The following is a 13805-nucleotide window of genomic DNA, read 5'->3' as shown; positions in this document are numbered from 1 at the left end:
AACTGCTGCCCAGGCTAGCTGGCYGATCTAAGTTTCCTTTTGTGCTATCTCCAGCTGTGGAGACATTGTGTGAGAAATGCATAACCAGATTATTATAATTTCCCTTTCTAGGAAAAGAGATACCATGGAAAAGTCGGCCTGGCAGCAGGCGTCAGGCTGACGCTGTCTGGGGGAAAGCAGGGCTCACAGGGGAGTGCAGAAACCGAATTGCAATTTCTCRGAAGCCAGATGGAAGCTGTTTCGCAATTGCTGGGACACAGAGCCAGCCCTGGCCCGGGTGTCCCTGTCCCACCTTGCACAGAGGTGTCCCACCTGGCAGCACATTCCTCTGGGCTAAAGGGGAAGGGTTGAGTTGTGGTTCAGGCACACTTATTTCCTCTGTGAAATAGGCATGCATAGAGTTCTCTAGTTATGGAGAAAACAGAAAAACATTAAAGATCTGTGAGGTGTTAACAAAAATGATGGATTTCATCAGTACTTGCAAGAACAGTCCCTTGCAGCAGGACCTCCTATCTGGTACTGTTTGGGGGAATGTGTGAAGGCAATTGTCTGCTGGAGTACCTTCTGAGGATATAATTTATCAATTACAGACGTTGAAACTTGTGCAGCTTGCTTGCACTGCCCCCCAGGTGTTTTTCCTTGTTTGTTTCAAAAAGTGCAACCTGCTAATAAAGTAACTTTATTCATCATCACAGCTTCTTCGTAAATTAAATTCTAAAGCTGGCATGATGGACGCTGGGTAGCTGCAGYAGCAGAAGGACAAGGATGCAGCACTGACATTTACAGAGAGCCTGTTCTCCAGACTATCGGCAGCCGATCACTCTTCACTTCCCCATACACATTTTGGTGCCTGGCTTTGGATTTAAAGTCTCTCTTAGCAAACTGTTAGCAAGAGATGTGCACCTAATGATCAGCATTGGTTTCTGCTGATAGAAGAATGTGCTCTTCATTTATTTTTATGATATCTTGACACATGTWTCTTTTCAGGGCAAGGTAAAAAATCATTCCTATGAAAGCATTTTCAGAGGTGGCAATCCTAAATAATGAATGAAACATTAGATATTCTATGAAAATGGCCCCTGAGAGCTGTCTTTTTGGGTGCYATAGTGACTCCTCAGATATATTTCTCAGGGAATCACAATGTCTAACTATAGTACCAATGAAATATTTTTGCCATTAATAGCCTATTATTATGTTGGCATATGTGTCACAAAATATATATTTAAAAGATACTAATTGTTTTTTATTAAATCAATTCATTTTCCTCATAAATGCTTAAAGCAATCACGTTTTATTTATCATTTTGATATATTTTATGTAATGTCTCTGTACCAACTTAATCTTTTAAATAAATTTTKTTTAAAATTAGAGCTAGACCTTGAGCATATAAGTGAAAGCTTGACTTTGTACTGACCTCCTTTCATTTATTTTAAGGAGACTTAGTTGACTTAATTTAATTAAAATATTATTATAAAAGAATGGTTGTGACAGATAAGAAATAGCCTGATGGCTTTTACACTCTCTAGGCACTTCATGAGAAATCCAGTGACTGGTCATTATGTAGATATATTGACACTTATAAAAGGAAGACTTTTTTAAAAAAAGGAAGAGAGACATGCCTTAGAAATAACTAATTTAAAAAAAATGGAGTGTACCTTTGGAGATTTTGCTTTCTGGGCTGAAACATTGCGGAAGAAATAATAAAACTGGTATATTTGTGATGGAAATGTTCATAACACATTGTGTTAACTTGTTTATTTTACTAGCTCAGAACTATAATGAGACAACCCATGGCACCCCCTGTATGGCTGTGACTAGCTAAGTGTATAAGTTGCATAGATGTTGAGGATTTTTTATGTTACAGTACTTTCCAAAATTATCTTTTCTTTTTTAATCTAGTCCTTTCAATAATTATTTTGCTGTATTTTAAATAAATATCATTGTAAGTGTGGACTACCCCAAAAGGAAGCATTAATAATAAATTCTCAGATAGGAAAAATCTCATTTTATATTTCACCTTGCACACCCGCTGTGCCCGCAGAAGTGCATCAACCATTACAGCTGCTTCTGCCTTCCGCATTAAGCACGACTTTCTGATGTGTGTGCAAGCAGCCCCATGCAAGGAGAACATCCTCTGTTCTTCCTGTGCCTTGGTCTCACACTGGTGGAGTCATTCTGACACTCTCTAGAAAAGGCTGGGAATAGTCAACCCCATGGCTGTGGAGGCAGGAACAAGCATTGTGACACTCAGGTGTTTTGACCCTTGAAAGTGTGTGTTCAGTTTCCCCCCCAGCAGTTTCTGTTCCTTTCATGCAAAAATCAGCTGCTGTTATATACAGGTATAAAGTAGTTTTAGAAAATCTTGTAAGGATTGTTGTGCTGCTCAACTTCTATTTAAAAAAAAATTATTTTGCCATTCTTCACATATTTTTGACCTTTTCAGATGTGTTTCTGTAGTCCTTCTTTCTGTACCTACATTCAAAAGGAACAATATTGGTGTAGACGAGTAAATACCTGCCTGAGTTACCAGCAATCCACATCAGTTGGTCTCATATTGTGAAACCTTATTGTGAGGGGGACTCGAAAAGGTTTAGAAATGCTGTATTTTAGAGTTTCTAGTACGCAGTGTTCAGGAACAAATTTTATAAAATAAACAGAAAATTTCATCATGAAATGGTGATGGTCCTGCTTTAACATGAATTTCTACAACAGAAAAACAGCAGTGTTTAGAAAAATTCACTTAAAATGCAAACAGCTTCTTCTGTTTCCTTTCTGTAAGCCAAGAGTCTGTTAAAAGTCTACCTTCCCCAACTGAAAAGAATTAGGGGTTTGCAATCTCTCTTATTCTCTTTTGTTTGAGAGCTTTGCTGAGTATCTTCCAGGTTCTCTTTAATGCCTCTTTGGGAGCTGCTTATTTGGACTGTCTTGTGTTCTGGAATATCACCGTAAAATAAAGATAGAGCTAAAGTGAACAAAAAGCAGCACAGGGGCTGCTCTTTCCACCCCTCCAGATATTTGGAGGGAATGTGGAAACTTCACTGCTTTGTTGATCCCAAAGATGAAATACATGTTGAGACAGCAAAGTCCCACAGCTGAAGTTGCAGGAAAATCAGCTAAGGACACTGAAATTTCAGTTCCAGAGAATTGAACCATTTGCTGAAACAAGCTTGCCAGTTTTGACTTACAACACCTCTGAGTCAAAACCAGCAGGCTTCTGTTAATCTTCATTATTTTGTAGAGTTGCCAGAAATACATCCATACTTTTTCTTTCTGATCACCTGCTGCAATAAAAAGCAATAAAAAACATTCTAAAAGATGTAAAGTTGGAAGAGGAATGCTTCTTTCTACTTTTGTGGTACTGAGAGTAAAGAATGCCAGTTTACCTTCCCATGCCATCCTGCRTAAGCAGAACATCCTACTTATGGCGTAACTTGTGGTGAATACATTGTTGCATGCTGAAAAACTCTCAATCACTCCTTGGAAAATTTTCTGGTCCCCAAAATGTATTACATCAAAATGTTCCCACAAAATAAGTTGATATCAACAAAAGTTGTGATGGAGAGGAAAGTAGGAACTTCTTACTACATTTTCAGCCAAATCTGGCCGATGCCTTTTTACAAGAAGGGCTCAAACTTTCCAAGTTGAGATTTATTGACCAATGTAATAGGAAGAAAAGTAGAAGCTTTGGCTTACTTATTATTTCTGACTTATTGCACGAAAATTCTGGAACTTCTCAGAGCCTTGAAATACTTCACTTCTTGAAGGGAGGGACGGACAACTTTGTTTACCAGTAGAGCGTTATGTCATCTCTTTCAATCCAGATAAACTGAGGACAAGTTAAAATCATTTAGCTTAGTCACCAGTTAGGCAAGATTTTGGCCAGTGCACCCTAGAAATGTTACTTGCTTCCTGGGTGAGCAATCAGCCTGTAGATGTAAGTTCTGTGATCCATAKGTGGGAGGTTTCCAGACATGTTGTGTGTGGTACTTACCTTGATCTTATTTTCCATGATATCCAAGGCCTTATGGCATCAATTGATTACGTTCTGACTCAAGGTAGATTAAGGTGAAGACAGCTTGTAAGACAGATTGTTTTTTTCTTCTTTTTTTTTTTCTTCATCGAATGTCAAAAGCACTGTGAGGTTGCTCTTAAATCAATGAGGTATTTAGATCCCATAAAGTTTGTCTTCTGTTTCTGTCATACAAATATTCTATTTAAGCTCGATTGTTGGCATCTTCATAGTAGCTTCAATTCATTATTGATTTTGTCTTCAGTTAATATTAGAAAGGTTATTCTCCTTCAGAGTTTTGGTCAATCATTTGTGTCTGAGGACTTCCACATGTCTCAGTGGAAGGTGCGTGTCTCTTGCACCTTAACTGTTAGTCAGTGGAGCCTCAACAGATCTCTTTCCTTTTGCTCTACCAAGTTCTCCCTCTACTCAGTACTCAAAATAAATCTAGTCATTTCAATGCTTTTTATTGTCTAGAAAAAAAAGCAACCCATAGTATACCTATGGGGGTGTTTGACAGATGCTAAGGTACTTCAGGATATAAGTGCATCTATTAGTAGTTAATACTCTAGGTTTATTTTTGATAGTACCTTAGTGGGTTCCAAAGGCATCTTCAGCTCAAGACTGGACAGACAGAAGGCAATGCAAGACTTAAAGCCAGGCCATGTAAACGTAGATATGTTTATTCATGATCTTTACTTTGCTTCTAAAGTTGAGTGGCTTGTTTTTATGTTTTGTGTATGATAAGAATTTCAAATCATGTGTTAATATGGCAAATGGGGAAATAATTTTATGAGAGATTTCATTTCTTAGTGTTGATTGAAATATAGCCACAAATAATTGACTTTGGAAGAAGAAATTTTAATAGTACAGACAACCTCCACCATAACGAACTAAAGCTAGATTTCTTGTTTTGTTTTTCTTTTCAAAATATGAATCACATTTTAAGTCAGGAAGAATAATTATTTTCATGCTTGTATAAGCATGCTATCTGATGACTCTCATGACTGCTTATGTACAAAAGTAAAATGAAGAAATTCTTATACATTTATATATACATGCCTATGTGGGTGTGTGTTTTGAATGATATTTAGAACTGGAAAAAAAAAGGAAGATATGCCAGCATTTAATGTCAGCTTGTTTCTAACACWCACACTAGTAATGTGCAGCTCTGTTATGTCACTGTTTGTCCAGAAGCTCAAGAAAGTTGGCTAGTTTTTCTTCATTTTTTTTTCTGAATATTGCTGATGGAAATTTCAAGGAGGGGAAAGCTTTTTTTTTAATGAAAGATTAAGAAAGACTTTTTTCTCCTGAACTTCAACCAGCATTAGTTTCTAGTGGGGATTTAGCAATAAATTATTTTTCCCTACTCTAAGCACAAAACCAAGGATTAATTTTGCTATGAAGTATATTTGAGTCTTAATTAAAATTGAAATTACTCATCCTGGCAAAAATACCCTGTCACACGATACCTAAGTATCCTACTCCCCTTAAGAGCTCTAATATTAATCCAGATATACTGCAAATACCATCCAGTATTTTAAGGTCATGGAAGGCTGCTGAAATACGTCTCCGTAGCCAGACATGGGAAACTTTTTAAATCCATTATCTCCTGTTAATAAATCGTAGCCATTGCATAATTTATTGTATTAGCATTACCTAGACACTCAAGCTTGATTTCTGTTTCTCTTTTCCCTCCGCTACCGCTTTAGTGGGATCGGTCGAAACTGGCCGTGGGCCTCTGGCGGCAGCAGCATCTTGGCAGAGTTTGGTACCTTGCACCTGGAGTTCATACACCTGAGCCACCTGTCTGGAAACCCAGTGTTTGCTGAAAAGGTTAGACTGTGCAGGGAAAATCATGTTCTGCAGATAAAGCACATGTTGGGAGATGAAATATCCCTGGCAAGAGATTTGGATTTTCCTCAGTGGTAATTATTTGTCACAGGAAGTGGATATTTTCCAAGCATAGACTCTAAACAGTCTTATATTTTTGCAATAGTTATAGAGACAAAGACCAGCTCGAAAGATATTGTGATGCATCTTGTGCAAAGCACTTACCAGGCCCCACAGGGAAAGGATCTGTCTTAAAATCATGTGGGTGTATAGAAGTATTTGGACACAGAGTGCATGTCTGGAGCTGCACTATTTTTATTCTAAGGGATACTGGCACTCTTAAGACTTTTGCACTGATGCTGTTTTAGTTTTTAGAGAACCGGATCAATGCTTAGTGTTTTGTACCCTTCCAATAGGTGATGAACATTCGAAAAGTTCTGAATCGACTGGATAAACCTGAAGGCCTCTACCCCAACTATCTGAATCCCAGCAGTGGCCAGTGGGGCCAGCGTAAGTAGCTCAGTTCTTCGGGCCCATGAAGCATATATCCGTGTGCTCTTTTGAGACATTAACTTTTTTCTATCTCTGTTACGTATTTTGTTGTTTCCTTGCGTTATCATATGTTTGTATAACATAAAAATATTGCATTTTAAAAAAATACTACTACTTGCTGTATTTTAGTGTACTTTTGATCTTTCAGCATGGCTTATATAAGTGGGAAAATGTCTGAATATGCATGCTTTGCAATCTGCAATCTCTCCAGAAAATCTTTTATTAAAGAGTCTAAAACGCTCTCTAAACCAGCTCTTTAAAGACACATTACCAGCTTATCTGGAGCAGTTCCCATATTTTTAGACTAGCATAGCCCAAGAGACTTTAAAGAAGTCTTTCCAGTTAATACCAACTGTGAATTCTGTTGAAGTTTAATGCTGTTGGCAAACACTTAAGGAAGCAAACTGAACAGAACAGTGAAGACATTAATTCCATTGGAACAATTATTAGACCTACCAAAATTAGAAGGGAATAAAAATGCTTTGAGCAGTTTTAAACTCCTTAGCTCCTTCCTGATCACTGACCCTTTTCATCTTATACATTACAACCTTATGCAACGTTGGAAGTGATTAGACAACACCAGAGGCAGGAATGGTTTGAGAATTTCTTCCATACAAAATATGTTTTTAAATGCTATGTATCAGTCTATGAGCATTTCCTTTATGAATCAAAAGCATTCCCTTCATTTTTAAAAAAATGTCATCTGCTATACTTGGAGATTTCTCTGAAGTCACTGTGCTTCCCAGCTGGTGGCAACTCAGTTTGTATTACCACATGACTCCAGTTGGCCCCTTTCTGTGAGCTATGTTAGATATTTGCCTACTGCTTGCCTATGTTGGCTTAGCATGGCTTTACAAAACACACTGGAAGTAAAAGTTACTGGATTTGAAGGGCACCATGGAGCCCATGTTCAACCAGTTTCATTAACCTTCTTCCTTGGCTTTACTCAACCACAAAAAAAGTGAACTTTCTGGAGGTAGATTAGTCAACAGCTTCCCCAAGCAGAAACTTGGATCCAATTACCTTTTTTGTGCAGCAATACTAGGAGTCAACAAATTCATGGGGCTGAACTCTGGGGTACTGTTTACTTTGGCATTAAACCTAGCTATATAGTCTTGCAGTAACTTATTTGGTGAGCTGAAAGAGAGATGATTTTTCTAGTAGTTGACACCATTAGTGTCTCTGCCTTATTTATTTTAGAGCAGTCAAATACCAGTTCAGTCTTACAGCCTTTGGCATTTTCCTATTTTTAATATTATTGTGTCTTATGCACTCCTCTTAAACACCGGTTTTTGCTAGCATGCACAGGGCAACTTTATACTGACCTTGTTTTCCAATAGCATGTTATATTGCCATAGAAATTTGACATAGAAATTTGCTTTACAAAAAGCTTTCTGCGTGTGCAAACGATAAACATAAACGCTGATGTGGGTCAGTCAGTAGTCTGCTGAAACAGCAGAAGCAAATTTGATCTTTACTTGTTGCACCCCTTTGAGTTCAATTACCTCTGTTTGAAAGTATTGATTTTTTTTCATAGTAGAAGATCAGGACATGAGTGTTGAAGGATATTTTATTTGAGATTGCTTTTCTAGTCTTTTTCTCAGCTGATTACAAGAGAGAAAAAAAAACAGCCCCTTAATTGGTACAAGACAGAAGTATTATCCCTCAAGCATCAAGTGGGGAGGGGAAAGCAGCTTCTGAACATTACTTATCTAGCAGTGCTATAACTGTGAAGGACACTGCTGGAGCACTGCCATTGTTCCTGTAAATTCATTTAGCCCTTGTTATTTTGACAGTAAACTGACAGTGATTTGCTGCAGCATGCATCAATTGGATTTGTCTACTGCAATAATGTATATAATAACAGGGCTTATTATTGATGAAACTGTTCTTGTGCTATTTAGTTTGCAAATGTCAGAGGTTTCTATGGTAATTTATTTAGGAAACCGTAAAGGTCATTTAAATGCTGCTGTTCAAAGATCAGCCTTCCATCACAGAAAATGCTCTCATTTTTAACAAACCTCTTTTCCTTTCGAATCACGAACATTTAATTAAATAAATGGTTATTCTTTCCAGAAATTTGATAAATCTCAGTCATAAGAGGAGGGAAAGCAGCTGTTTATAATTCAGGTTTGACGATGTGATGTGTTTGTTTGGTGAAGGCAAAGGATGCCTTTGGAAAACCAAATTGTTTTTTGCATGTTACATGTTAGCAGAGGGGGAAAAATATAGTCAAGATTTAATAGAAAAAAAAAGTCTTCTGCCCCAAGTTTGTGCACTTTTGTGCCAACAGCTAAGATTATCAGTAACTTCCACCTGAGTGTCGTGTGCTGACGTCAAAGGGCCTGAGTTGTGTGTAGCCATTGCCCATAGTGTCACATCCTGAGTGGGCACAGCTGGTTAATACCAGACCACTTCATTCAGTAAACGTGGTGCCATATAAAGGAATGTGATAGCAATAATCTCATGTCAATGAGACAGAGTTGATGTATTCTCTCTCTATAAAGCCACTGCTGAGTTCTAAGACCAGCCAAAAGTCCAAAAATGTAATACTGTTTTTAAGCATGTGCACTGGAATTTTTCAAATGCCATTAAAAACCCAAAATTGAACTCTGCAGTAGTTAGATGAAACCCATTTGCTTTTTTTTTTAATGGAGTGACTTAAATGGCGTTTTAGTGAATAAAACAAAAATTCAAATCAATGCCTGCCAATTAAAAGGGAAATTGTCAAATTTGAGTGCATTTTCTACTTTGTTTCCATTTTTTTTAAATAAAAGAGAACTTAGGTTAACACATTTTTATATGAGCTAACTATAAGTAAGAACTAGATTTTGAAATAATGAATTCTCCCCTATGAACTCATGGGTTACTATATGCATGTTAAAAATTATGTTTTATCCTACTGAAAAAGTTATCAATTAGAATTTTTTTTTTCTTCAATTATGTTTTTTTCCTGAGGTCCCAAGATGRCATTTATTATAAGATCACTGTAGGATGAGATGTTAAATGCATTCATCTACCTCTGTTTCAAACAATAGTTGTATTTTATTGCCTAAATGGAGGATAAAATAGCTGTTCAATCTGTTCCCTCCCTTTTTAGATCACGTCTCCATTGGAGGGCTTGGGGATAGCTTCTATGAATATTTGCTCAAGGCATGGCTGATGTCGGGCAAGACAGATGAAGAAGGCAGGAAAATGTATTACGACGCTGTGCAGGTAAATGAGATATTTAAATCTTCCTTGCCATAATAATCTAATCTATAATAATCCTAAAGGCTCTGGGGACAGCCTGAGGGATTTATGTCTTTGCCACCAGAGTGAATTTATTTTTGAAAGACTGATACTGTGGGAAAAGGGAGCGTCTTGAAGCAAAGCTAAACTTTTCTGAACTGAAATATAGTCAATCTTTTCTAATCCTGGAGGCAAAAAGTTTAAAATATGCRACAACAAGAACAAAATCTTCGAGCAGCTGTCAGATAAAAGTGTATTTTTTCATCAGTTTTCCATAAATAGATACTTTCTCTCCTTTTTGTCYCTATACAACAGGAAATTCCTCTCTTTTGTGTTTCCATTTTATTTTAGTCAGTTTTGATTGTGGTCAAAAAGCAGATCAATGTATTCTGGTAGATAATTATAAATGAAAACAGCAAGTTGTTGTTGGGCAACCACCTCTCGTTACAAGCCAGCCTCTGTGAAACAGCCAATTGGTTAAATTGGACACAAGAGAAACTTTTCAAAAATCAGAATTTATCTGATTTTTATACACTGATTTTTTTTTATATACATCTGATAATTTATACACTTATATTTTATATGATATTTTATTTATGATTCTTCTGGTTTGCAGTTTGCTTCATTATTGATGTTATTTTCTTAATATACCAGTTTTGGAGAAATAATGTTTTTCTGATAGTGAACTGAGACTTGGCAAGTATCACGTTTAAACCCATATTTACAAGCTCTCTGTGCAGAGTTGGTCAAGTGACCTTTCTTCCCTGTTCTTTGCTTTCACATACATAAAACAGAGGATAATATTACTTCTTTTTTTCCCATCCTTTCATCTGTTTTGACTGTAAGCTCTCTAGAGCCAGCCCTTCTCTCTCTCATGAGCTGTATGTATGTACAGAGCCTCTGTAGACAAGGCTCTGAGACACGAAGCAGTATCTGCTTGATCTTACATACATCTGGAAATAYACTGTCTAGGGAGACACAAAAGTGATCTGCTACTTCCCACGCAGCAAAAAGTTACAGCATTAAAAGAACACAACCTTGGCTCGTCGGGCCTAWTTTCTTCCATTAGAGAGAAAAAGTCACATGTGAGCATTTGAGGGGAGTGTATCCCGTGCAAGGAAAATCCTGCCTTTAAGTTCTGTAAGTGAAGCTTTGGATTCAGAGAACCCCACTGTCACTGCTAACGTGGCTTCAGCTTCAGAGCAAAAGGTGGATTTTTAAATTAGGCTTGAGTACATTGCAGACTATGGCGTAAGAACAGTGATATTGTAATAGCAGAGCCATTAGGTTGGCAGCCAGAGAGAGAGAACAAAGTGCCTGATAATATGATATCAGTTCACCCTAGTGTAGTAGGCATTTTGAACCACCTGAAAGCTGCTTCTAGTCTAGAAAACTTTCACTGGTGTGATAATGACAGTTTTCCTTTTCAATAACTTCTTAGATATGATAAGAGCTAGTATATAGAGCTGTGCCTTGATAAATGGGGAGAAATTCAGATTTCTGCAGGTGGATTATCTCAGGCACGTTGTGCTCATGACCCTTGCTGCCAAGGGGGTAGGATCTGAAGCATCGCTTTGTTGTCCCCTGACAGCCTTGTCTAATTATTTTAAAGCATTTGCTTCCTTCAAAGAAAAGAGCCAGATCAGTTAAACTGTGCCAAGGCATTGCCACACAGACAGCTTTACCTCAATGTGTGTGGAGGTGTTGGCCTGGCCAAAAGTTCCTCAAGGGAGATGAATTTGAATCAGAAAGTCTCTCACATGGGACGGGACAAGCCCCCAGACTGTTGCTTCACAAGCAGTTCAAGCAGTTGGCTACACACGAGTCGTGCCTGGGTCACTCCTGAACCAGCAGCAGGCCTCCATCTCTGCTTACRTGCAACTCGATATAACATAGAATAGTACAGAATACTAATTACATAGTACGCTATTATTCACTTTATTATTTAGTACTGATTGCTCGTAGACAGTCCAGGTATCRTGTCTGTCTGGAAGATCGCTGTTTGACAAGATCAAATGATCACTCTGTGTTAGGCCGCACCATGTTGCTTGTGGAGATACAGTGTGTCCTAAATAATGATGCTCATGTTCTCCATTTTCTATATATTCTACATCTATATTTCTGCATATCTGTGCCAAACTTGGAAGGTACAGAGGCACAGTTTTAAATATAACTAGTTTAGATGAAAAGAAGTGGGGAAATTGCAGTATCAYGGCATTTCTTGCAGATGGTTTTGGCCAGATTGAGATGCTGGCCTCTTCACCAAAGTTACTAACCTGTTTTGAAATCCATGCTGATTTTGCCTTTACTGCTATTGATCCCTTACTTATCTAAATTAAAGGCAATTTAAGTGCCTGCAGAAGGCACAGTCATTCTTTATGACTGCAGCCTATATGTTCGAGGCACTGTGAGCCTGCTTCATATTTTCTTAGATAAATTTCCCCTGATGCTTTCAGAAGCTAAGACTATGCCAAGGGGAATAGCATGATTATTCCTATCCATTTTGCCCAGTATATACCCATAACATTCTAAAATTGAGATGTAAAGATTTGATGCCTAATTCAATATCTTCTGCTTGTCCAGAAACCACAAATGAAAATATATGGTGAGTTACACTCCACAGTGAAAAGTTGCAGTTTTTTTGAAAATATTTAAAGCTTCAGGAATATTTCTTACTCTGTTCAGTAACTCATGTAAACACAAAATATGATCCTTATTAGAATTTTCACAACATCTGTAGATTGCTTTATGGCTTAAGTTAAAAGAAATAATTAAGATGTCAAGCTATATTCAAAAACTTTTTCTGTTTGTCATGAATAAGGCATATATTTGGCTGATGCTGAAAAATTTATTTCTAATGGGAAAAGGGACAGAGATATTCTTGTTTTGAATACTAGAGCATAATCTTAATGTATTTATAAGGCAATCAGAGAGATTCATAAACTCCAGGATTTGCACAGAGACAAGTGAATATATTTCTAACATAGGTTCTCTGCTCTCTTTTGAAAAGCAATGCAGCATTTTATATAATGCCATTTGTTTCCCAGAACTCAGGAAGAAGACTACTTGATCCTAAACTTGTTTAAATGGATAGGATGATCTTCCTAACCTGTTTAAATGGATAGCATGCAACATTTAGTCACAGAACAGACATTCACGCATAAATTCATCTATGTAACATGTATTCATGCTAACTATTTTGAGAAAATAACTGTCTATAGGATAAGCTCTCAATCTTTGCAAGCATCACGTACAAGAAGAATTCTACTGCTTTTGGTAACACAGATGCGTTCTGAGGGACAATTGAGTAGTTCAGCTTTAGTAAGAAAATATGGTAATTTAGACCAAAAATGGACCTTTTGGATTGACTTAAATCTAGTCTAGCAGTCTCAGAAGCAACCACATCAAATCACCCACTTGATTCTGCCCTCATTTTAAAAGTTACAGAACGATTTTTCCACTGCTTTTGCTGATAGGTTCATACTCTTGATGTCCTGAAGGTTAGCTTATTTTCCTGGTTTTCTTGATACATGTAGTCATGGTYACTGCTGCAGATTTTCTTGATCTTAAATATTTCTTCTCTCTCTTCAACATTGTCTCCATCCTTTCCTCATTGTATTGCGAGAGATCGAGAGATGTGGCATATCTAAAAGCTCCAAAGGAGAGACGTGAGTCACCCCAGAGGAACTTTGCAGAGAAAGGGATCCCTGACCAGCAGTTCCCATCACCTCTATTCAGTTCAGGCCTTAGTGGTAGCAGAAACCTGGTTGTTTATTTTTAGTCATCTAGACTTTTCTTATTTTTTCTCACCTGGTAACGATTGCTTRGAACACGGTCACAAGAGAGCTAGCAACCTCCTGGCCACCTATGGCATGGTGGTAGATAAAGGAAAATACGAGAATGATTAGCCCAGCCATTCTCTACCAGATCTCAACAGCCCTGCCAAAAGTCTGCTGAGAGACTGGGTTACACGATTAAGGAATGTAGCAAAAGTTCATGTCATTAAAGAAATAAAAAGCCTTCCTTGTTTTATATCAGAACTTTGAGTATTCACATGAAAAATGCATAAGGTCTCTTTTTATTTTTTCTATTTTTTACATTGCTACCACTTGAGACTAGACTTGATATAGAATCATAGAATCATAGAATGCCGAAGGTTGGAAGGGACCTCAGAGGTCAT

At 37.5% G+C, this 13805-nt stretch overlaps 1 protein-coding gene across 1 annotated transcript in view; it reads left to right on the top strand.

Moving 5' to 3' along the window:
• The window catches only part of MAN1A1 (mannosidase alpha class 1A member 1), a 133859-nt gene that overhangs the window by 101967 nt on the left and 18087 nt on the right, over positions 1 to 13805 (top strand). The window contains exons 6-8 of the mRNA XM_026044256.1: positions 5722 to 5845; positions 6259 to 6352; positions 9495 to 9610. Of these exons, the coding sequence (XP_025900041.1) occupies positions 5722 to 5845; positions 6259 to 6352; positions 9495 to 9610 (334 nt within the window). The remainder of the gene's footprint in view (positions 1 to 5721; positions 5846 to 6258; positions 6353 to 9494; positions 9611 to 13805) is intronic.

This window comes from Nothoprocta perdicaria, unplaced genomic scaffold (assembly GCF_003342845.1).
Source record: "Nothoprocta perdicaria isolate Ctin4 unplaced genomic scaffold, notPer1 scaffold_356, whole genome shotgun sequence".
Taxonomy (NCBI): domain Eukaryota; kingdom Metazoa; phylum Chordata; class Aves; order Tinamiformes; family Tinamidae; genus Nothoprocta; species Nothoprocta perdicaria.
Note: the sequence above shows the minus strand (reverse complement) of the source record. Positions and strands in the feature narration are given on the sequence as shown.